Genomic DNA, 25,855 nt, shown 5'->3' with positions numbered 1-25,855 from the left:
AAAATCTTAGAGTTATGAAACCTGACAAAGGTGGGGGAATGGTATTCATGGAACATATAACATATGAGGGTAAAATGATGGAAATTTTAAATAATTCAGAGAAATACACTAGAACCTCCATTAATGAGATTAATATAGCCTACAGGAAGATTCACATACTTCTCAATGACTTGCTGATGGAGGGTTTGATTGATTTAGAAACTTTTAAATATCTAAAAGTAGAAAAACCCAGAGTACCATCTATTTTCGGAATTCCGAAAATACATAAAGATGTTAATGACCCACCTTTGAGAGCAATAGTATCAGCTGAGGGTTCTGTAACTGCACCCCTTGCAAAATATGTGGACCTAAAGGTTAAGGGTCTGGTTACTAACAACAAAAATATTTTAAAGGATTCATGGGATTTATTACGGACGTTAGATCACTCACTATGTTCTGAAGAATTATCTTTTGGTACCCTGGATGTTATAGACTTATTTACCAGTATTCCCCATGACATTGGTTTAGAATGGTTTGAAGAAATGCTGATAGAATACCAAACACTAATGCATAGTGAATTTAGAACTGTTCTGGTACTTATGGAAATGGTGTTGAAGAATAATTTTATATTCTTCGAAGATGAATACTTTAAACAAGTGAGAGGTGTGGTCATGGGTGCACATTGTGCCCCCACACATGCCAACATTATTATGGCCTACTGGGAAAACCATTTTTTGTTAAATTCTATGTATAAAGAGTACTAGGTATTCTATGGTAGATTTTTGGATGACTTGTGTTTTTTGTGGAAAGGTGATCAAATTTCCTTAGAGAACCTGGTTAAACATCTTAATAAAACAATGAGTTTTTTACATTTTACATATAAATTTGAACATCGTATATTAAATTACTTAGATGTAACCATCACAAAAAATGGAAATCAATTTGCCTCGAAAGTGTATAGAAAAGAGACATTTTCTAACTCCTACTTGCACTATACTAGTTCCCATCCCTACTTTCAAAAAAGAGGGATGATTAAGGGACAGTTAGTTCGTATAAGTAGGATAACCTCTGATAATGAGTGGTTTAACAAAGAATGTGAATGGTTAAAAGAACAATTTCTGAACAGGGGTTACCCTGCTAGTCTATTTGATGAAATACACAATGAAGTACTGGAAGGTAGGAATACTAAGTTTGCCCCAATTATAGGTACAGCGTTAAATGAAGTTACAACGCCTCACAAAGAGAATTTAACAAATACATATAGTGCAGGTATTATAACCACTTATGACGGCCAGTCTGGCCTGATAAGGAAAATAATAGACAAAAAGTGGGGAAACTTTGCTAAAATATCTGATCTTAATTACATATTCGATGACAGCCTCAAATATGTTTACCGTAAAGATAATACCATAAAAAACCTAATAGAGAAAGGTTCAAAGAGATTTGTTACCGAAGGGGTAGTAAACAAAAGAGGGCTGTTTAAATGTGGAGCATGTAATTACTGCACCCACCTAATAACTGGTGACTGTTACTATCTAAATGCAAGGAAAAGGAAACTTTATTTGAACGTACATGTAAATTGTAATACAAAAGGAATAATATATTTATCGATTTGTAAAGAATGTGGTTCTTTTCATATTGGCAAAAGTGAAAGAAAGTTGAAACAAAGGATTTATGAACATCTATATGATATTAGGACCAAGAAGGATAATAATGCACTATATAAACATACTAATACATGTATAGAAGCCAAGTTCCAGTTTTTTGTGTTAGAGGTGGTGGAAACTTACCCTAGGGGAGGAATGTGGGAAACCCGAGTGGAATATAGAGAATTATTTTGGCAAATTGTACTTGAATCCACCAGGTTCCCAGGACTGAATGATATGATCTCCCTGGGTCCAGTACTTAAACTAAGATCTGCTAAACTTTGAGAAAAATCAACCTTTAGTTTTATTTCTTGTTTAACATTATTATATGAGGTATTTAGCTGATCAAATTAAGATATTTATTAAGACTACCTTCTTGAACTATGGATTTACATTTTGACAGGTATATACCAACATAAAACACTAGAAGGAGTAATTGTGTATCATTTTAATTTTTGTATTATTTTAATTTTTACATGTTTTTCATAGTCATCATATATATTTTAATACTTTTAGATCAGATACTGGTGAATTTTAACACAATATTTAGATCATATATTATATATTCTGTATTCATATATTTTAAGACACATTTTTTAATGTAAAAATATTTATACGTTTGTTTAACTGAATTTCACATTTCATTGGATGATTATCAATTGCTAGCCCTATAAAGTAAAGGGACTGATTGAAACTTAACAGCTATCTGATGAAGTTGATGAGGAAAATGATATTTTATAGAACGTTAATGATTTTCACTGTGTCCTGTCTATATTTCGTTTTTTTTTGTGCTGGTTCCTGTTATTTATTAAACCTTTGTGCCTGTGGATCCGTGGTGCTTCTCTTTTTTGGATTACAAAATCTGAGATTAGTTAAAAAAATAAAATAAAGGAGGCATTCTGACTTCATAACATATCAATTTGCATCATAAAATGGGAGTGTAAGTACGCAGGAAAGGGGCATGATTAGGGTGGTAAAGGGGGTGTAGCTTTGCTCTGGTTTTCACTACAGTGAAAGGTAGCATCCCTAATAGTGGCTAATGTTAATAAGCTCTGTGCTTTATCCAGAAATGTTAGCAGTTTGAGAATGACTCCACTCAGGGATTCAGAGAATAATTCGGATGAGTAAAAGTTTACACAGTTAAAAGGTGGGGGGTCACCCATTCATTCTTGTGGGAGTACTTGCTGTGCAGGTAAGTACAGCAAAGCCATAGGGATGGGACAGTGCCAGTCTGAGTATGTATGTGGTTGTGTAAGCATGTCAGTGCATGACTGAGACTGTGTATAGGTATGTGTGTGTGTGTGTGTGTGTGTGTGTGTGTGTGTGTGTGTGTGTGTGTGTGTGTGTGTGTGTGCATATACATGTGTATGTGTGTGTGTGTGTGTGTGTGTGTGTGTGTGTGTGTGTGTGTGTGTGTGTGTGTGTGTGTGTGTGTGTGTGTGTGTGTGTGTGTGTGTGTGTGTGTGTGTGTGTGTATAATATATATGTGTGTGTGTGTGTGTGTGTGTGTGTGTGTGTGTGTGTGTGTGTGTGTGTGTGTGTGTGTGTGTGTGTGTGTGTGTCTGCCTGTCTGTAAGTGTGTCAAGTCACAGTATAAAAGCGAGAGGATGCTGAGTGTGTGTGTGTGTGTGTGTGTGTGTGTGTGTGTGTGTGTGTGTGTGTGTGTGTGTGTGTGTGTGTGTGTTTGTGTGAGTAAACATGGGGGGTTTGTTTGTGAAAGAGTGGCAGTGTGTGTATGTGTGTGTGTCTGTGTGTGTTTTTGTATGTTTGTGTGTGGTTGTGCATGGGTTTCTGAATGTGTGTGTGCATGTAAATTTAAGAGTATGTTTTCACTAACATGATGTATGGTCTGCTAGGGAAAACGCTGGCATAATCAGGTCTGGCAGCATAGCATTTCAGTCAGACTAGTAGTAATGAGTCACTAATGAGATCTTTCTGATAGTGGTTATACCATGTCTCAAAATCAGAATATCTCTCTGTCACCTTAACTGTCCAAACCACACTGGCCAAATTTGCACACGGAGAGAGAAATTCTGTGAATGTCTGAGATAACAAAAAAATCCTACGAAAAGCAATATATGATGAAAAATCATAATGATCTTTATGAAAGTTTCAATATTCATAAATCATATAGTGAAATAATAATAATAAATAGTGCGGCTAGTTTTAAGACTCTACTAGCAAGAAAGTTTTAAATCTATACTAGCCTGAACTACTTAAAAAACTGTTATACATAATACAATTAACTAGTAGATGTTTTTATTTTAGAATAAACTATTAATGTAAATAAAACATGTTCAACAAATAAATTAAAATGAACACAACACCAAAACGTTCTTTCTCATCACAATAAATCAAAGACCCCACAACACAAAAAGTAATGCAAAGCATGACACACACATCCCCAATATAAAATATACACACAGCTATACAACACAACTTAAAATGGCCAACAACACAAAACCAACATAAACCACAGCATACACATCAACCATAAAGAAAACTACACAAAAAATAGAATTAATAAAAATCAAAAAAACACCTCAAAACATGAACACATTCATACACAAATGCAAAACAAAGTAAAACATATAAATGTGGACTACACTAAAATAACACATGCACAGCCATAAACCACACCAACATAAGTAAAGAATTAAACAAAATAAGTCCACTTGCACATTTACATTGCACAAAAATACGTAAAATACAATTTATGTTTACAAATACCTACTTCTCCATCTCTATCTTTACCTGAAGCAGCACACTTACACATGTAAATAGTATAAACATATATAAAAAATAATAATAAACTAGTTAACATCCTACCTATACTATTACAAGCTGTATTCATAAGGAATGTAATTGCATTGGAGAAGTATAGAGTAAAACCCATGTACCATGTCTTAAGCAATTCATAGAACTCTCTTAGGCTGTATGGTACGCCAGGATGTAGGGACATATTCATATGCATTTCAGGAAGATTCCAGTATGCAGCTGTTATCTAAATAAAGATCCAAGACACAGTCAAAATTAATTTCCCTCCTACACTAATTACAACAGGTTATGTCTATAAACAAGTTATGCAATTGCATAGATCACGTACTAGTATAACTCCTATACCATACCCCACATAATTCATAAAACTCCACTAGATCCCTCAGAATGCAGGGCTATAGAGACATACTCAGCTGCATACCTGGAAGAATCCAGTACACAATTGTTATACATACGGAGATGGACAAAATAATCTGTGATTCACAAGCAAGTGAATTGTAGACTACAGTGGGCAGTAGGTGAGGAGGCTACTGAAGTGCAATTGTGGGCAACATACTGCAGACACAGCAGCACATTCAGTGCCTGACTGCTAAGGAATGGTGCTGGATTGTTCAGAGGAACATAGGAGGAAACATTACTATGTGATATAACAGTACATCCCAAATTCCACTTTTATGCAGACAGGTGCTCTTCTGCAATCACACTTGGCCCAACCCCCACACAGTGATGCAGCCATGATCTCAATAATGGAAGCAGCTGTTAATGACCCCAATATTAGCATATTAAGCTGATGACATTTCTAGCACAGTTGTGGCAACGGGGGGCAAAACGTTTATAAATTGGTCTGCACTGACTATGCCACTACATAGATATAGCATGCAGTACTGTAGCTATAGCAGATAGGTTAGGTGATGACCATAAAGCAGGGGATCTGGAGAATGTGTCTGCATGTGCATGGCTGTGTGCCAACATCTGTGTGTGAGAGTGACAGTGTGTCAGAGTGTCTGTTTATATAGGTATGTATACATGTATGTATGTATGTATGTGTGTATGTGAGTGTGTATATATGTCTGTCTGCACCTGTGTGTGCACATGTAGGAAAGGCAATGGTGACATTAGGAAAGTAAGAAATTTAAGATGTGCATGCTTCTGCTATTTATTTACTTTGGATCCAAATATTGCTACTGAAAACACACACACACACACACACACACACACACACACACACACCCTTCCACTTCTGCCATTTAATATCTCTTTGGACTGCTGAGACACTTTTGACAATCTCACTATTAATTGCTGAATTTTCTGAATGTTACTTGAATGAACCTAGTAGTTAGTTCCTCTTACTTTGCCCAGATACAGTGTGTCATCTGTGCGAATGGTAAACTGTCTGTGACTCCCATGTTGGTCCCATTCTGCACCAGCTGGACAGATGCACCATTCAGCTTTTGAGTTTCTGTCTTGCCAACCAGCAGACCATACATAGTACACAGCGCACTATGCCTGAGAATAACAGTGTCCAGCCCTATCAAAACTCTAAAGTGCCCAAAATTAGATAAAATAAATAAATAAATATCTATAATATAAATGTATGTGCATTTTTACCTTCTGAAGAAATCTGTAAAAATGTCACAAGAAAACATAATAATAATAATAATAATAATAATAATAATAATAAACAAAAATATAAAAGAAAAAAAATCGAAAAGTATTTACAGACACTGAATCTGTGTATTCAAGCCACCAAAGGTACCTCTAAAGCTAGCTATGAGTACCAGCACATGAGTGACCACATTACTATCTTCCAAACCTTATTAGATCCCACCCAAACTATGTCATAAACCCATCAATGTCAAGTAACAAGATATTGAAACTAAAATAACAAAGCTACTTGGAAAACAACAAAAAATGCACTAATAGATAAAAATAAAATTTAAAAAAATTAGCATATTGACCCATGCATGCCTTGCTAAGACTGGTCATGACACTCTAGAAGCAAAAGAAATGAGCTCTAATCAATCAACAAGAAGGAAAAAAATGATCAGATCTTACTTCATCTTCCCAATTCACAAAACCAAACCAAACAAAGCAATCACAGCCCTTAATGCAAAATAACATACCCAACACACTAGTAATAGGCGACTCTATAGTCAGGCACACTGATGTCCCACTAACTAGGCTGGACAAGGAGAAGGTTACAGTTAGTTGCCTGTCGGGTGCCAGGATCTGCCACATAACACAAGCACTCAGGTCACTCCAGAACAAGTACAAGTACGACTCTGTCATTGTCCATGTTGGTGTGAATAACCTGAGACGTACCTCCCTGGACTACATGAAAAGAGACATGGAAGAGCTCTCTGATCATGTAGCCCAGGCCGGTATGATCCTGACCCTGAGTAGCATCCTTCCCTCACCAAGAATGATGCCAAAGTATAAAATAAAAATGATAAATTTCAACAATTGGCCAAGTTTCTGGTGTTATTCAAAGGGGATCCAGTGTCTGTCTGCCTGAGATGACATGCTCGACAAGCTTCATTGCTTCGCAAGAGATGGCTTGCACCTGTCACCCTTAGGCTTTTGAATACTGGCCAAGGCTCTTGCCGCCCCCATAGTGCCTTTTTTAGGCAAGGCTTAAAAGACAAACCCACCATCATAAATAGCACAAGTAACCAAAAACTGAGGGTAATACTACTCAATGCCAAAAGTCTAAACCTCAAAATACATGCACTTGAGGCACTCCTCTGTATAGAGAATATCGACATCTGTACAGTAACAGAAACATGGTTTAAGGCTCCTGAGAGCACCCCAGCACTACTAGGCTATAACTCATACCATACCTTTTGGCCACAGAACCAGGACTGAAACACAAAAGGTGGGGGGTGTATCCATATTCATCAAGGATACCCACACCTCCAGGTTAGTGGCGCAGCACAATGCATCAGAGATCATCCATGTGCAACTAACAATGGGCAAAACTGCAATCCAAATTGTATCTTGCTACAGACCACCCACCAAGGCCCAGGACCCCCATTTCACATTTCTGGAGACACTGGGAAATATGAAGGTCCTACCAAACACCCTAATAATGGGTGATTTCAATTACCCAAACATAAACTGGGAGAACTACTCAAGTACTAACTCCCTTGCCCAACGCTTCCTAAAATTTATAAACTCAAACTCCCTGGATCAACTGGTCAACACCCCGACCAGAGGGAACAACATATTGGACCTGGTCATCACCAACATGGGCAACCAATGTTCCACACCGAAAGTCAACCCCTCACTGGTTAGCTCAGACCATAGACTAATCACTCTGGATATTCACATTTCGCCCCCACCCCCAATCAAGGAAACCACCATGAAAAACTTTTCAAAAGCAAACTTCACATTACTTAAGACCAAGGTGGAAAGGTTCACAGCCCCCATTCTAAAGGGCAATGCTGTCCAAGCTGCTGAAACCTTTACAAAGGCACTCTATGAGAATCTGCAGGAAAGCATGAATCATGCTATCTCAAGTAAACCCAAGACTCACTCCTCCAAGAAAAGGAAACCAGTCTGGTGGACCCCCTGCCATAAACAAGCTATACAACAGAAGGAGGAAACTAGTACAGAAACGAGTAAAATCCCAAGAAGGAAAGACATCCTTGATCAGTATCTGCAAGAAACTACGATCCCTCATTAAATCATCCAAGGCTAGTTTCGAAAGAAAAATTGCCAATGACTCCAAAGATAACCACAAAGCATTCTTTAGCTATGTCAAGAACCTAAGTGGAAACTTTCAGATCTGCTCTGAGTTAGTGCAGAATGGCACAAAATACACTGAACTGACTGATATTGCCAACATTATGGCAGACAGGTTTAGTGCAAACTTCACCCCCCCTCTCACCCCCTAAATGGCCCATAACCATACCAGAAGAATGTAGGGCTCCATCAATCACCAACACACAGGTTAAAACAACCCTATCCAAAGCCAAAAACACAGCTTCAATGGGACCGGACGGTGTCCCAGGCTGTGTCTTACAAGAGCTTCAAAATGAACTAATCCCTCACCTAGACACACTGTTCAAACTCAGCCTCTCTACAGGCTATGTACCCACAGAGTGGCACACAGCAACAGTTATCCTGCTCCACAAAGGTGGAGCCACAACGGACCCCAGGAACTATCACCCTATAAGCCTGACTAGCCTGGTCTGCAAGGCTATGGAACACATCATCATGGAACTCATTAACAGAGATATTGGGAAACTCCAAACCTTGGACCCTACCTAGTTTGGCTTTGTTAAGGGCAGATCATGCCTCCTAAACCTGGTGGACTTCTTTGAGATGGTTAGCAAGGCATTAGATGAGGGAAAGGAGGTCCACAAAGCCTACCTAGACCTCACAAAGGCTTTCGACACCATTTCCCATTCTAGTATTATAGACAAGCTCACCAGCTTGAACATAAACCCCTACGTGATGAGATGGGTTGCCAACTGGCTCGTGGATAGAACCCACATGGTGACAGTTGCAAGCTCTACATCCGAATCTAAACCAGTTACAAGTGGCATCCCCCAGGGCTCAGTCCTAGGACCCCTCCTGTTCTGTATATACTTCTCAGAGGTACAGGCAAGCATAGGACGACTATGGCTGACCAAGTTCACAGACGACTGCAAACTAGGGGCCATAATTTATTCTCTGGCTGATACAGACACTCTCCAGATGGGTCTCACTGACACGGATACCTGGTGTCAAAATTATGGCCTCAAGCTAAATGCCAAAAAATGCATAGTCATCCTCTTTGGAAAAAATATAGTACCCATGAACTACCACATAGGTGGTAGTCCCCTAAATACAGAAAATGTAATAAGGGATCTGGGGACCCAAGTAGATAGTAATCTTTCCTCTGATAATCATATTGCCAAGGTGGTTAGAAAATCCGTCTATGTGGCCCACCTAATCACAAAAGGGTTCACATCTAGAACAAAAGAGGTTATTGTGCCTCTCTACTCATCACTCAGTAGACCCATCATAGAATACAACCTGCAACAGCTGGAAAGACCACAAAAGTACATCATCAAGAGGATTACTGGCCTCAAACAGATGCCCTATGCAGCCCGACTCAGGAAACTCCAGCTGTACTCGGTTGCATACCGGTTACTCAGAGGTGATTTCTGCCTGACATTCAAGGCCATGTCCAACCCAGGATTGATGGACATGCTCCACCTAAAAAAAAACAAATCCCGGAGAGCCACACGCTCTAGAGATATAAACCTCACCACAATGATAAATAGGACATGCTGGAGGGATAGATTCCTGTCCCAGAGACTCCCCATGCTTTGAAACAGGATTCCAATATACATCAGGCAGAGCCCCTCACTAACACTCTTCAAGAGAAATCTTGACGGGTGGATGGGAAACAGAAAATTTACCCCAGGGATCACTGCAGTGGCTCTGCTGGACAGTGGCGCAGGGATCTAATGGCTCTGCTGGACAGAGGCACAGGGAACTAATCTAAGGGGGTGGCGAAAGCCGACACATTCTGGCTAGGCTTATAAATGCCCTTGGGCAGATAGCCTAGTACTTACCTATGAACCTAAGTGTCCCCACACAAAATACTATGACAATACAGCAATCCACAGATACTGAGGTATAACAAAGGAAAAACTCTAAATGATTGCTTTCCCACTTGTTATGACATTTTCACCCAAAACCCAGAATGTGAAATATTTCATACATTTTTCACCAGCCCCCATACATTTCATGATATATACATGTATGGCATTTTGTTTAAAAATTTTCCCATGGAACAGATCTACAGAATTTTACTAAAAAAATAATTTTGTTGAATTAGTACCTTGTAAGATGCAATGCCTGCTCCAGTTTTTATGTAAGCAAAACAAACACAAGAGTGAAAGATCGCATCTTGCAGCACTTAAGTGATATCAGATTGAAGAATAACAGGAACACATTGTTTCAACATAAGGATACACATCCTCTGCATAATTTTTCCTTCATAGTGCTTCATATCTGTAAGCCGAATATAAGAGGAGGTGATTTACGTAATTTTACAGAAGTGGTGGAATCCCAATGGATAGCTGATCTACAGTTTGATAAAGTTCCTGGTTTAAATGCACTCCTCCCGTTAAAGCCTGTGCTGAGAGTCTGTAGGCTTAAACATTGAAATTTGGTTGGTTTTAGCCTGATATGGACTTGTCCTTCTCTGGCCAATGATATTCAAGATGAAGAGGGTGTTGTCCCAAATTACATTGTCTGAATGGCTGATGAATTTGTATTAATTCTTTCTGTTTTTTATGAATGATGATATAAGGAAGCAAGTCTTTGAAAGTGCTTATCCATTTTATACTCATTTTATATGTGCATTTTAGTTTTGTTTGGTTGTGATTAAATTTATGCTTCTATCCATCTGAGTCTTGGTGGTTTTGTTCTGCTTTAATTCAGATCACAGCAGACCAAAACCAAGTAAATACAGAAGTGCTAAGCAAATATTCTACCATTACTTAATCCTTTACAAAAAAATAAAAAACAAGACAAGTCTGAGGCTTCCCATTCTTCACAAATACATAGATTATTTTTTATCACCGACTTGGGGATTCAAACATAATAGACCAACATCTTCATACACATAGTTTTCCTCCCCTTTTGCTCCTGGTAATGGTACAGCACCAATAAATGTACAACTCCACTTGGCAAACAGTTGATGTTTCCTGCCCATATTGGTCTCACAAAACCTGCCCATCCCAATTTTTGTCACATTCGTATCACACATAGTTTTAAAAACTCCATATGCCGTCCAGTGCTCTCATATCTCTAGCACAAAATTGGAGTAAATAACTCTCTACTTACTACTGCTATGTGACACATTTACTGTAATTTTAGTTTCCTTCCTTGTAGATGCCCCTGCTCCACCACTGTTTGTAAATAAGTGACCCTCCTTCCAGTATGTGTCCCAACCTTAGTACTGATTGTGAGACAATGACCCCTGCACATGTCCCATCTTTGGTACTACAGATTCCCATACATGTTCTGGTGTCAGCACTCTTTTAAATAAGACCTATGGTCTTGTCCCATAGATATCCCCGCCTCACTGTTACTTGTAAATAAGGAATCCTCCCTTCTGTGCATGTCATTTCCTTACTTGTAAATAACTGCTTTCCCCCATCCATGTGCCATCCTCAGCACTGCTTGTCACACAATTCATCCCATACACTCTCCCCTATGTATGTACCATCCTCAGCACTATTTGTCGTGCAATCCATCCCATACACTCTCCCCATACATGTGCCATCCTTAGCACTGCTTGTCACACAATCCATCCCATACACACTCCCCTATACATGTACCATCCTAAGCACCACTTGTCACACAGTCTGTCCCATACACTCTCCCCATCCATGTGCCATCCTCAGCACTGCTTGTCACACAATCCATCCCATACACACTCCCCTAGACATGTACCATCCTCAGCACCACTTGTCACACATTCTATCCCATACACTCTTCCCCATCCATGTGCCATCCTCAGCACTGCTTGTCACACAATCCATCCCATACACACTCCCCTATACATGTACCATCCTCAGCACTGCTTGTCACACAATCCATCCCATATACTCTCCTCTGTACATGTACCATCCTCAGCACTACTTGTCATTCAATCCATCCCATACACTCTCCCCTGTACATGTACCATCCTCAGCACTACTTGTCATACAATCCATCCCATACACTCTCCCCTGTACATGTACCATCCTCAGCACTACTTGTCATACAATCCATCCCATACACTCTCCCTTGTACATGTACCATCTGTACCATCCTCAGCACTACTTGTCATACAATCCATCCCATACACTCTCCCTTGTACATGTACCATCCTCAGCACCACTTGTCACACAATCCATTCCATACACTCTCCCCTGTACATGTACCATCTTCATCACTGCTTGTCACACAATCCATCCCATACATGATCCTGTCTCAGTACTACCTATGAATAAGTGATTCTGTTCCATGTAGCTGTGCAGGCACCACTTGTAAATTAGCATTTCTCTCCTCCTTGGATGTGCCTCATTTCCAGCATATACACAAAATGCATCTGTATCTGCCCTACCCATGGCAATTTTGTTAACTGCAGATCCAAATACACTGGCAGCCCCTTCTTCATTGTAGACCTATTCCCCCCCACACACACACACACATAGATAGAGCTAGATATAGATATAGAAATAGATATAGATATAGATATAATTATAGTTCCCTCCCACGGAATATCCATCCCCAGTGTGTGCTTCTGTATCATGGTATCTAACCTCCACTGTACTCCATTTCCCAGCACATCCATGTATATAATCATATCCCCCTTCACTGTACATCCATTCCAACACATTCATTTTACGGCGGTAGCCTTGGAGCATCCAACATTGCCTTGAACTGTTCATTTGCACAAAGCATAATAACATACAGCAGAATTATTACTGAAGAAATCTGTTTATTTACCTCATTATAATACTGCCTGGTTAGCACTGTGATGCTACATTAGACACCATGGGAAATGGAAGTAGATGTAGGAAGTTGACACAATACGGGAATAAATGAGAGATCTAGACAAGGTAGATGAAGAGAAAGATGGGTAACTCAAACAATGAAAGGTAAGCAAAGCCTATAAAAAGAGTGGCTAAGTAGTCAATGTGAAGAAGTAAGGGAAGACGGTTTGCAATCAGGCATTCCATGCTGTTCACAGGATGTTTCAATCAAAGTTGACATACTAATAAAGTACAGAATAGCAGCCAGTGAGGTGATTGAGAAGAGAGCAATGTTAGTGAGGAATTTCAGTTTCCCTGATGTGGAACATTCTAGCATCAGGGATGGACAGGAATAATGCACAGCTGGCTTATGAATGAGGAATGGTATAGTCAGCTGGAACTAGAAAACACCAACAGGGATAGAATACAAGACAAAATACTCTGCATTGTGGAGGAAGTATAGTGAGAGGAGCTAATAAGACCATTGGTGAATCCTCATCATGTTATAAGGTGGTTTGCTGATAGTACATGAGAAGTAAACACCAAAATGTAACAATGTCCAGAAGGTTTAGCGTTTTTGCTTGAAAGTGTACATAGGTATTTTATACCCCAAGCAGACTTCACAGAATTTTGATTCAGGTAGACAGTAAATGCTGGAGGTATGATGGGACAGAGAGAGGCAACTGTTAGCATGTTTTTTTGGAAATGTAATGAGCTGGCAGATTTTAAAACTTCCCTACAGAGTACTTTGTCAGAAATGTTTGAGGAGCAAATGGTTGTAACTAGGGAAATGACTCTTTTGAGCTGGGATATAGAATCTGGATTGCCAGTCATGGGAAGCATACCTCTCAACTGTACAGATTTTTGCAGAATGTTCAGATTTTTTGCCTCATATTTTTGGTCCATTTTTCATAAAATTGTGGTTTTCTGCCAAATTAGTGGCAAATCATTAAGGACTGAAGTTAGAAAATAATGACAGCCATTTGAGTTTCAGACTTCAAACCCTTCAGAAAATTCATGCTAATGCAAAACCTGTAATTCTATCAAGTTTCTAAGTTTGTAAGAGCAATATTTTAAAATTGACCCTATTTTTGGGACTTTTTCACACTTTTATGTATGGCTTTGTCCAAATTTCTTGTTCTATGAGGTTGATAGGTATGATGGGAAGCCCTTACTAAGTTTAATACTATCGGCTGTCAAAAAAAAGCAATTATCAGAAAATAGAAATAAAAATCTAAACCAGCTGTAACTGAAGTAAAGAATATTGTAAAAGAGATTAAAGAACTGGAAATGAGATCTTTAGAAAAAGGAAGCAACAAACTACATAGAAATATATTGAATTTGTGAGGAAAAATACATGCAGAATAATATTCAGGAGGAGGACTGACATTTAAGAGAAGGCAGAAACTGAGAAATTTATGTAATGGAGGCAATGATAACTGTTAAAATGAAAACATATGTATACTACATGCAAATGAAAAATATTTGCTATGCCTTGTTATCTTTTATAATATTGTATGTGTATGTGTCTCATTGTCTACAACTTTAAAAAGAGGTTAGTATGGGATTGCAGGGGTGTGAACTACAGGCATACTAACAGAAGCCAACAGCAGGAAAGGCTGAAGGTCAACACAAGGCATTGAATGGACTTTGGGGAAATTAATAGTAACCTATGAAAGGCAATATAGGGCAATCTAGTCGTGGAAAGAATGAAAGAACAAACCAGGAAATGTAACTCAAGGAGGAGGTCAGAAGGGTAATAGGAGATCAGGAGGGGTACGTAATAAATTAAACAATGTGAAGATATACCAAGATATAAATATAAACGAGGTATAAAGGCCGCAGAAATGTGAAAATGAGACATGCCAAAGATGAAATGAGTCCACACAGCAGTACAGTAAGGCATAAAGGGGGGTTATATAGGTGTTCAAGGAAAAGAAGAAGATGGGGATAGAAATAAGAATAGTAGGCAATAATGGTAAAGTGTTAAGGAAGATGGAGGACAAACACACATTCTGAATGAATTCTTGTTAAAGAAAGAGTGTGACATTCCTTCTTGGAAAGGAGGAGGAGTGAGGTGGACTAAAGGGTGACTGACCAGAGGAGGACAGAAAAGGAGTCCCCTAACATTTGTAGGATAATGCAGAGGCAGCAGCTATATGATATACCAGAAATTGTAAGAAAGTATGAAAGTGTTAGCAGAGCTTCATGTGGAAGAGCTAACAGGTTATTGGACAGCAAGGAGATTCCAAATGGATAGATAGTAAGCAAACCCATTGCAGCTCCTCAGGGGAGGAGGAATGCTAAAGAGAGTGCAGGGAACTACTTACCAGTGAGTCTCATCTGCGTAGTAGTGAAAACCAAGAAAACAATTCTGAGGAGAAAACTGATTAAATGAAAATAATCTCCAGGACATCACCCAGCATGAATTCACTAAGCAAGCAGGTAGCAGTTGAGGTTCAGTTTGGAGAAACATCTGAGGGTGATTTACAAACTAAAAGGTGTACAGGAGAAAATGCTACTTTAGCAATGAAACACCAGAAAGAGAGCAAAACATCAGCACAAGGCCAAAAAGATGCTGAACTGCACCTCCAGGGGTATAGACAAGAGGGACAAGAACACATCTCTACTTCTCTTTGGGCCACTGCCAACGGCTCACTGGGAAAGCAGCATCTGATTCAAGAGACCAGATAGGAAAAAGGAAAACAGAGATTCTAGGAACAGTACAGAGGAAAGCCTCTAGAACAGTAAAAGGGATGGAAGTCATGCAACAAAAGGTTAGAGTGGTTGGAACTCTACTCTAAAAAACAGAATGGGCAGACAAAGTCATTCTGGGAACTGAAAGGAAGGAAGGGATTTTAGAAGAGCTTTAGATCCAGCCAGAGAGTCAAGCTTCAGCTTGTGCATAAAAGGGTACTAGTTCACTGAGATGATAGTGAGCAAGTGCAGTGGGTTCTAGACTAGGTAGTACAGGGAAGAACAAGTGAGTCTTTTAAAAGACCATGGGATAACTGTAAAAACTGGGGGAGGGGGTGAGCTGCTGTCTTTGATCTTATAGGTGTGTGTGTGTGTGTGTGTGTGTGTGTGTGTGTGTGTGTGTGTGTGTGTGTGTGTGTGTGTGTGTGTGTGTGTGTGTGCAGACTAAATCTTGCACAGCCCCACAATTCTTCAACAGTTCTACAGCATTCTTGTAGCAGAAACAATGGAGGTGAATGATAACTCTGATACTAGATTGTCACAGGCATAACTGCACTTGTCATCATACCTCCATTCCCTGTCATAGTCTGGCAGACTCCCTCAATCCATAATCTTAGTCTCATATCTTTGCACAGACCAGTCTGTATATCATGACACTGTTGACATACAGTTGGCCCTCATACCTCTAAACTTGACGACATCAAAAATCTGGACAAAGGCCCATGAAAAGTAGGTATAACTGGCCAAAAATCTGGACACTAATCAACATAAAATTTGCATGTATAATAATGTAACTCTGCCTACTCCAATGGAATTGTGGGATTCCAACATTCAAATAATTGTGAAAATGTTTCCCAGTTTAACATTAACTCTGAAAATATACATTCACACAGAAACGCCAGTTAGAGTGGTAGTGCATTAACCGAAAATTTTAAGGGAAGTAGTAATAGGAATGTAAAACAGTTTGAATTTTACTTAATGCCCTACCACACTTCTAGCATGTACACACTGACATCACGTTAGCTGCACTCTCACATAAATTCATTTAAATAACATATATCAGTAACTGCAACATCATATATAAAAGAACTGTGCACGCTATTAATCTTAATAGTAAACTAAAGCCTGTCATAACCATCATTGGTACAACAAGCCACTGTTGTTGTCAGTATGTGGGTATCTGGTCATTCTGATTAAAGGATGAAATATATCTGGTGCAGAAAGCTTCTGCTCTTGTACCTATGCAAATACCAATGTGCTTTAGTAGGTTTTGTAAACAAATCTGGTAGCTGCTGATGCTGGGCACTGACTCATACTTCTAACTGTCCCCAAATTAGACTCATATTTTAGCTCTACCCAGGCTCCTCCTAAAGCTGGTGACTTTTGGAGAAAAGGTGGTGAATCACAAAATATCTAATGACAATAATTAAAGTTATATACTTCTTTTACTTCAGAAAATATTCGTAGGATCTTATTCTGTCAATGTCTCAAATTAATATAATTCTATATATGCATATATATATATATATATATATATATATATACACACACACACACACACACACAAACACACATATATATATATATATATATATATATATATATATATATATATATATATACATACATGGGTCTACTTCAAAGTATTGAATTACCACTTCATCGAATCCCACATTATCGAGATGACATTGCCGAAACTGCAGAACATCAAACAACCAGAACATCTTTATATGTGTACATAAATATATATATATATAGAGAGAGAGAGAGGGAGAGTGGCAGAGGCTACCAGCTGTCAACTTGCCTGTCACAATTAGCCATTAGAGTAGGTCATGGCAAATAAATGTTCATAATTTGGATATAATCATGCTCAGCTTTAGCAAAAGAGTTGTAATATAGTTTCCTCTTAGTCTGGTACCAAAGCTTTTTTTTCCGAAAGTTGTGAAAAACAAAGGACATTTATATACCAAGATACATAGAGCTGTCTAACAGACAATACCAGCCACCAAACAAATTACTCTGGAGTGAAGATGATACTTTTTCTGTGTTTCAACCATGAAACCACACTACTTAGAAACAAGCCATGGAGACTCAGGTTAACTTGCTACAAATATATAGGTCATATCTCTCAATTGTCCAGATTTCCACAGAATGTCCAAATTTTTGTTTCATATTTTGGTGTGTTTCTCAAAAATAATTGTGGTTTTCTGGCAAATAACTGAGGAATAAATTCACTATACAATGACATGCATTTGAGTTTCATACTTTATATCATAGCAACTTTCTAAGTTTACAAGACAATATTAAAAAATCTGTCCCTATTTTTTTAGCCTTTGTCCTCCATCACTTTAGGCTTTTTCCAGAGTTCTTGTACTAAGAAATTGAGAGGTATGACTTGTGCATATATGTCCACATGCTTTTCTTAGTTCAAAACTGGATCCTTAGTCAGGTTAGAGAAAGGGTTTTTATACTTGCCTTAACAGTTGTTGAAGACTAATCATGCAGATAAAGCTGATCTGGACATTTTGGGAAGCTCCTCTTAAGTGTTCCTTAAGCCTCAATATTTTCAATTCTAGAAATAATTTAACTGTACCCAGATTTAATAAATGTGATGATTTTTTCAAACATATTACTGAGCTAAAACGGTAATACAACCGATATGACAGTGTGCTTGGAAATGAACAGCAGATGCACTGATACAAGTCCATTTTTAACGTTTTATGAGCAGGAACAGTTATCAAGGGTAAGTCAAGCACACTCTATATTCTTGGCAAATGTGCTTATGTTTTGTAATGTGTAATGCAAAAAGGCTCCACTAATCTAATGGGACTAACCCAGTCAACAAAGAATAGATAACATAAATAATAAAAATAACGAAATAGGCAAACACGTTTACTTGCTTAAATTGTTTAAACCACTAATAGGAACTAAATAAACAAACAGATGAGGAAATTAATTAATTTAATGAAGCTGAGGCTTTATGCCCATTTAAATGAAGCATGATGTCACCTGATTAGTTATTTGATTATAAAACAACATGTAACCATTGAATATGGAAAATCCAACCTAGCTGCGTGCTGTCTTAAAACTTTCAGCTGACAAGGCTTTGAGAAAGATGGTAGTGCTTGATAGAAACATTTTAGCCTTGTTTAGTAACCCTCTTCTTTGCTCTATGTATTTCATGGTGATAGCTTGTGTACTGTACCTTTACTAGAAATCCTGAATCAGTGTCATTCTTAAAGCATGCTTTCTGTCTTTTTTTAACTGGGTTATATTACGCCAGTCCTGTAAGTTAGTTGCTCGTGTCGAAAACAAAATCGGGATTTAAAAGGGGCCAGTAGAGAATTCGTAGCACCCTATTATTTTGAGCCCAAAATCAGGAAATACCAAGGAATTCAGTACAGTGTGGAGGTATGAGCCCTGTTCTATGTATGCTTCAGGTGTCCTGAATTATATCGAGCATGTTCTCTATACCGGTGAGCTCCACTATTGTTGTGGATACTGCACAGCATAAAACCATCTTCTGCCAGGAAGTCACATGATGTCTCTGGGTCACAAACAGACATTTTTTCACTTTCAAAGAGCAAAAAATTTGTACATCAAACAATTTTATGAATTCAGTCTTTAGTCCTAATGATTTATTATTTTATTTGGCCAAAAATATATATGTCTCTGTTAAGAAAAACAATACATTTGTAAACAATAACTGAAAACTACACATGAAATTTTATTGTACTATACCAAAATCATATTATTTGAGAGTTATGCCATGGAACACACTACAAATAAATATAAACACTGGAAACTAAATCAGAATCATCTAAATTCATAAATCACATGTGAGTGTGACTTTCAGTATCAGAAGATAACCAGCTGGCTAATTGATGCATCTCTTTAAATCTGCCTAAAACCATATTCAATTACAGAGAAAAACAGTTTCTTTTATCTCAATGTCTAACCTCTTGATCTTGATATATTAACACTGAATATAAAATCAGACATTATTTTAATGATATATATATATTTTTTGCATTCTTCAACAAAGAAAGTCATATTTGTCTGAGCCTGAGGATGTTAGAATCACAAAACAGAATGTATTTTCACAGAATTATACCACTGGTGTTGCTTCAATTTGTTATAAAACATAATGTTTGCCTATTTTCTTCACAGTGCAACATTAATACTTCCTTCGACAACATCTTTCTGTTTATGAAGGAACACTTTTTGATGGAAGGAAAAGTTCTTCCTGATAGAGAGCAACCACTGCTGGCTCAGGTGGAGAGGTACACCAAGATTGTGGTGGAAAAGGTGCTGGTGCCTTTCAAGCAAAAAGCATATGATGTGATGTTTTTGGGAACTGGTGAGTCAGATATGTGATGTCTTATCTGTCTGTATAACTATCATTCAGTAGAAAAGTTCTCACCTAAAACTACAACAATGCATCTATCTCAGACTAATACATTATTAATAGCTAAGCATTTTAATATGCTAAAGATAATGTTTCAAACTACCTTAAAATATTATCCAAAATGTTTGTAGTCATCATCTCTAAATTATTTAGAAATAGCTGCCCATAGCAGTCTTGTTAGCAGCTGTTGATCCAGCTGATGGTTGTTTGTACAAGACACCTAAATGAAAGGCTATCCTATTTCAGAACAAATGCTTAAGAATATGCTGCAGAAGTTACAGGTATTTCTGACGAAAATAATACCTCTGAAAATAATGAAAGTATAAACTGAAGTGTATGATGTGAGTTGGTATGGTATGTTTGTTTGTTTGATTGTTTGTTTGTATAGTTTGTTTCCATAGATTCAAACAACAGCTGATATGATATTTAGTGAAGTGGATAAGTAATCAAATTAGCAATCATAGTTCCCTCCTAAAGAAGAGTGGATCGCTTTCTGCATTTGAGGTAGTACCAGCTACCTCAGGTGGAGGAGTTCATGACTGAGTGCAGAAGGGACTGAGAGGTCATTAAAGACTGGGTTCAAAAACAGCTGCACTGCAAGCACTGTAGTGGAACTCGATCCCTTCACGGGGTAGCTTGGCTCACCCTTTATGATAAAATGAGAAGCCTGGCAGTTTGGGAGGTTTTTATTTAATTTGGGAAATTCTCAGAGTTCAGCCATTGCTTCTGCATGTTGAGATGAGTAATTTGAGCTTCTTTGAATGCCTTTTAAGGATGCCCCCTGAGTAAGCAACAAAGGTCTTAGGCCACATCCAGTACTTGTTGGAAGGATTGCTTTTCTCAGCTTGCCAGGAAATATCTAGCAATTCAACAGGATAACCTGCAGACAGTTGCTGGGGATGAGGTAAATCTAGTTTCCTTGCCAGGTTTACTATCACCAGGACCCTCACTTGGACAGACAGTTTAGAAAGTGGATGAATGAGTCAAAAATAATTTATGCTGTAATCAGAAGGAAGTGAATGAATGAATGGTGTGATGTAATAATTGAAATGAAAGCCGATCAGTGGTTTATAAAATGAATACTGTAATAGGCCTCTGTTTCTGCAAATGCTAGATAATTACAGTGTGGCACTTATTTTTTTCATTTAATCTATTATAGGATTAGTTCACACTTTCCTGCAGAAAGGTACCATTAAAATTAGATATCAAACAGTTATGCCCACCCAACAGTGATTATGCATGTATTTTTTGATGTCATATCCTCTAAGAGGTCTGAACCATAAGATGTCTGTGCCCCAATCCCCAGGTGGGGTGCATTTTCCTCTACATTTCCTTACAGCATGTTTTGATCCTGAGTCCATGTTCTTCACAGCAAATGTTTCACTTTGGTGGTTGTGAAAATTCCATTGGTGCCATCATTCAATAATAACACAAGGTGGAAACAATTCCAGTTATATTTAGGTGTGGCAAACTAAGTTCATATTTGTGGATCATAAAGTATTGTTTATATATTTTCTGAATATACCTTCCTGTTAATATGCTGAAGTTTCTCACACAGCACCATTTTGTTGCATACAGTACTAACCATCTGTCACATCACCATAACTCTGTTCAGAAGCGGACTGGCAAATAGAACAAAAAGTTCTGACAGATATACTAATCTTTAAGGTTCTGCATTGTGCTTTCTGCTTTCATTTTACAAACAAGTTAACATTTAATTCCTTGTAGTATTCATTGAAATCCTTGAGAAGTTTCCCTTATGAGGCTCCACACGGAGTTTGTTGCTACTGAGCGTGCTTTGGCAAAAACTGTCCTTGCCCCTAGGATCTTTTCTTAGTCTTCTTTTATCCTATGAAGCTCAGTCCAATTACACCACTGGTCATTTAGCTTGTGTACTATGCAGTTCAGATTGGGTAAGACCCATTCATACATGAGGCCCAGGAGAGAAAAGCTGCAGTTGCATCAAGTGAATTCAGCATACACACACAATGAGTAGAATATTGCAATCATTTGTGTTGTGCAGTCATCACATTCTGTGGGTATATTCACTTTACCATTCATGTTGCGTAAATATAATATTCGCTGTGAGCAATCCATTTACGCTGGTACACAGTATAGTCATTATACATCAAGAAACTGTACCAATCCAGGAAGTGGACAGCAAGCTATGTTAATTAAGTACACTGTGCTAGAACACATGCAAACCTGACAAGAACAAACATTTAAATTACACTGAAAAGGTAATGTAGAAATCCAGGGAGAAGATAGTGCAACAAAATGACAAAACCAAAGTAGTGATATGTTCTCTGGACATTGAAGACGTACCAGCAATAATATTAGTAATTATTAACCTTTGCTAGGAGGGGCAGCCACAGTGGTGCAGCGGTTAGCGTTGCCGCCTCACAGCAAGAGGTTCTCTCGTTAGATTCTCGGCTGGGGTGCCTTCTGTGCGGAGTCTGCATGTCCTCCCTGTGGTCACGTGGGTTTCCTCCGGGTGCTCCGGTTTCCTCCCACATCCCAAAGACATGCAGTAGGTGGATTGGACACTCTAAATTGACCCTAGGTGTGTGTGCATGTGTGTGCCTTCGGTGGAAGGTTGGGCGCCAGGCTGGCAACTCGACACTGTAAAACCCCACTGCCAATCTTGAGCGGACAGATGATCTGCTGTGGTGACCCCTAACCGGGAAAAGCCGAAAGAAGAAGATTAACCTTTGCTGGGAATTGGAAGAGTTTGTATTGTGAAGCATAAAGGATATGTAGTAGAGTTCTTTCTTATAATTTAACCATTACATATGCAAAATACACTTCCCTTAATTTTATGCTCAGAGCTGTTAGAAGAAGTAGAAAATCACATTTTCAGCTCATTGTAATTTTTTATCAACTCTAACTTATAATTTAAACATGGTTTATTAATGCATTTTGGGTGTCCTACATAATTCAAATGTTTAAACCAAAATCATCCCATGTTTAATATTAAAGCATTGCATTTTACTGCAAGCTAAGCTTGGGGCTGATATTCCTTCATGGCATTATTCCCCAGGGGAGCTCTTTTAAGTTTGATTTTATTTTTATTTTTGATGTGTGTATTAGTCAAAATTCATTCATTGTAAAGTATAAGATCTGGTTCTGTACTGACTTTCATGTATCAGTCTTGCTTTCCTTTTCAAATAGCCGAAATTTAGACATACTGCTCACATGTTTTTCAGTTTAACATATGCCTCTTGATGTCCGAGAAAATTATGCTATTTCTAATTATTAAAGTTTCAGTTGGTCTTTAAAGTGGTATGGTATGTCATATTCCCTCTTCCACATTCGTCTGTTCATGCAGATTTACTTTAGCTTACTCTAATTGCTGTTAGTATAGTTCAGCCTTAGCTTATTTTCGAACTTTAGACTACTGATATTATAATTTCTGGTAGAAAATTACAGTTTTTTAAATACTTTTCTATGAATATATAGGACTATACTAAAGGTCTGCAGTATTTCCAATCACAGACAAATATGCAGATCATGGAACATTTCTTCCATCTATCTGCATTCCAAACTCACATCTAATTATAGCCAATGTGCAAATCAGACAGAACAAACTGGATCCCTCCTGTGATCCCATCCAATCATATGTGAATAAGCAAATCATGTAGCACCCCCTCTACTCATCACCATCCAAAGCTCACATCCAATCATAGCCAATATGTAATCAGGGAGAATCCTCTCCACCTATCACCATCCTATACTCATGTGCCAATCTATTGGCACAAGGCACACATCTCAAATCTCATTGGTCTACACTAGGTTGTTTCTGACTGGGCAGCTCCAGCATCATTACTCACCATTACCACACCTTCTGGACACCTGACTGGACAGAAGCTAAACCATCCTAACCAGTCTCTAGTACTGGATTTAAATAATTCTAGCCCATCCCTGCTTCACTATTTTCAAAGCATCCGTAGAGTTTATAAACCCCACAACTTTCAGCACTGTTAGAAATGATGTGAGGAAGTTATTACTAAAACAAAAGTGCTCATTAGAATTAAAATAAAGTCAGCATTCTAAAATTGGATATAATGACCAGATATGCATTAAATACCTAAAAGAATTCGACAACAACACTGGTAAGTATTCATATAACAGCAACGACCAAAAGAACACCAGTGAGTAACAGCTCAACTTTCAAAAATTTAATAAACAGAAATATCTCACTTCTCTTAGCGCCTCGGCCAACAGCCTTTACAGAGTAGAAAATATGATGCACATTCAAAGTGATATATATAACAAGACTCATCAATTAATGCATTTAAACAATTAATTAATTATTCAATTATAAAAACTAGAACTTTTAAAGTTACAATAGTCATATAAAACTGTGCCAATTACATTCCTTATTTAGTCCATAAGGACTTAAAGTGTTGTATTTCATAATTAAAAGAGATTCTTTTTGTCTTAACACATTTTTTTGAAGAATAACATTATTAAAATGTAGTGGTACATGTTCTAAAATAGAAACTTTCATACATTCTAAATTACCATCATGTTTGTTATTAAAATGTTCTGCAATGGGACTATTCATCTTTCTGTTTCTCACATCTCTAACATGTTCCTTTATTCTATGGGATAGAGTCCGTTTAGTTTCACCAATATAGTATTTTTTGCAAGGGCAAAAAATAACATAAATAACTCCTGTATTAAGACAAGAGTATTTAGCTCTATTGGAAATTTTTTTACCATTAATTTCTTTTATTTCCATATTTATATATTTACAAATGGAACAATTATTACATGGAAAAGTACCTACTTCATTAATATCAGTTAACATAATGTTTTGCTTTTCCCTATATACACTGTGTACCAGAAAATCTTGTATATTTCTGCCTCTCTTATATGATGTCACTAATTGTACATTTCTCAATGAGATAATTTCCTTCTTAACAAAGTCCCAATATTCTCTTATTATACCATTAATCACAGGAGAAAAATTTGTGTATTTTGTTACAAAAAATAATTTATCTACATTTTGTTCATTATTATTATATTTTATAGAACTATATTTACTATTTGATTTTTTGTTATTAAATACTTCATTAAAGCTATTCATAACATTCAATTCATTATAGCCTCTATCAATGAACATATTAGCCGCTTTCAAAGCTTCACTAGCAGCTAAAGAGACATCACTGCTTAGTCTTTTAATTCTAGTGAATTCTCCATATGGAATGGCTGTTAATGTGTGAATCGGATGACAACTAGTGCCACACATTTTCCAATTCATTTTATCAAATTTTCTATGTATACTTGTAGTTGTTTTTTTGCCATCAATTCCAATAAGGGTAATATCTAGAAAATTAATTTTATCTCCTATGCAAGTGTCATCAAATTTAATACCAAATTCATTATTGTTCAATTCATTAATAAATGTAGTAGATAAACTATATCCCCCATCACATATAAAAATTAAATCATCTATAAATCTATAATAACCAATGACATGTTTTTTTTAAAAAAGAATGTTTGTAAATATATTTATTTTCAAAAAGGCCCATAAATAAATTGGCATAGGCTGGGGCAAAAGCAGCCCCCATCGCTGTTCCCTTCAGTTGTTGATATAAGGTGCCATTAAACTCAAAAATATTATGGGTCAAACAGAACTCTGTGAGTTCCAACATGAAATGTGTTTTAGGGTTGTCACCCATGAAAACTAATATTGCTTCCAGACCAAATCTGTGTACTATATTTGTATATAAACTCACCACATCAGTGGTGATAAAATACATACCTTCTAACCAACAGATATTCTTAATTTTATTCAGAAAATCAAAAGAATCCTT

General features: G+C 37.5%; 1 protein-coding gene across 2 annotated transcripts in view; it reads left to right on the top strand.

Annotated features, from left to right (window-relative positions):
- The window catches only part of SEMA4A (semaphorin 4A), a 1,666,552-nt gene that overhangs the window by 1,397,739 nt on the left and 242,958 nt on the right, over window positions 1-25,855 (top strand). For both annotated transcript variants that reach the window (XM_044079754.1, XM_044079755.1), the window contains one exon: window positions 19,796-19,985. In XM_044079754.1, the coding sequence (XP_043935689.1) occupies window positions 19,796-19,985 (190 nt within the window). The remainder of the gene's footprint in view (window positions 1-19,795; window positions 19,986-25,855) is intronic.

This window comes from Protopterus annectens, chromosome 8.part0 (assembly GCF_019279795.1).
Source record: "Protopterus annectens isolate FY-2018-M chromosome 8.part0, PAN1.0, whole genome shotgun sequence".
Classification (NCBI taxonomy): Eukaryota; Metazoa; Chordata; order Ceratodontiformes; family Protopteridae; genus Protopterus; species Protopterus annectens.
The sequence above is the reverse complement of the archived record's forward strand: the minus strand, read 5'-3'. Positions and strand labels throughout refer to the sequence as shown.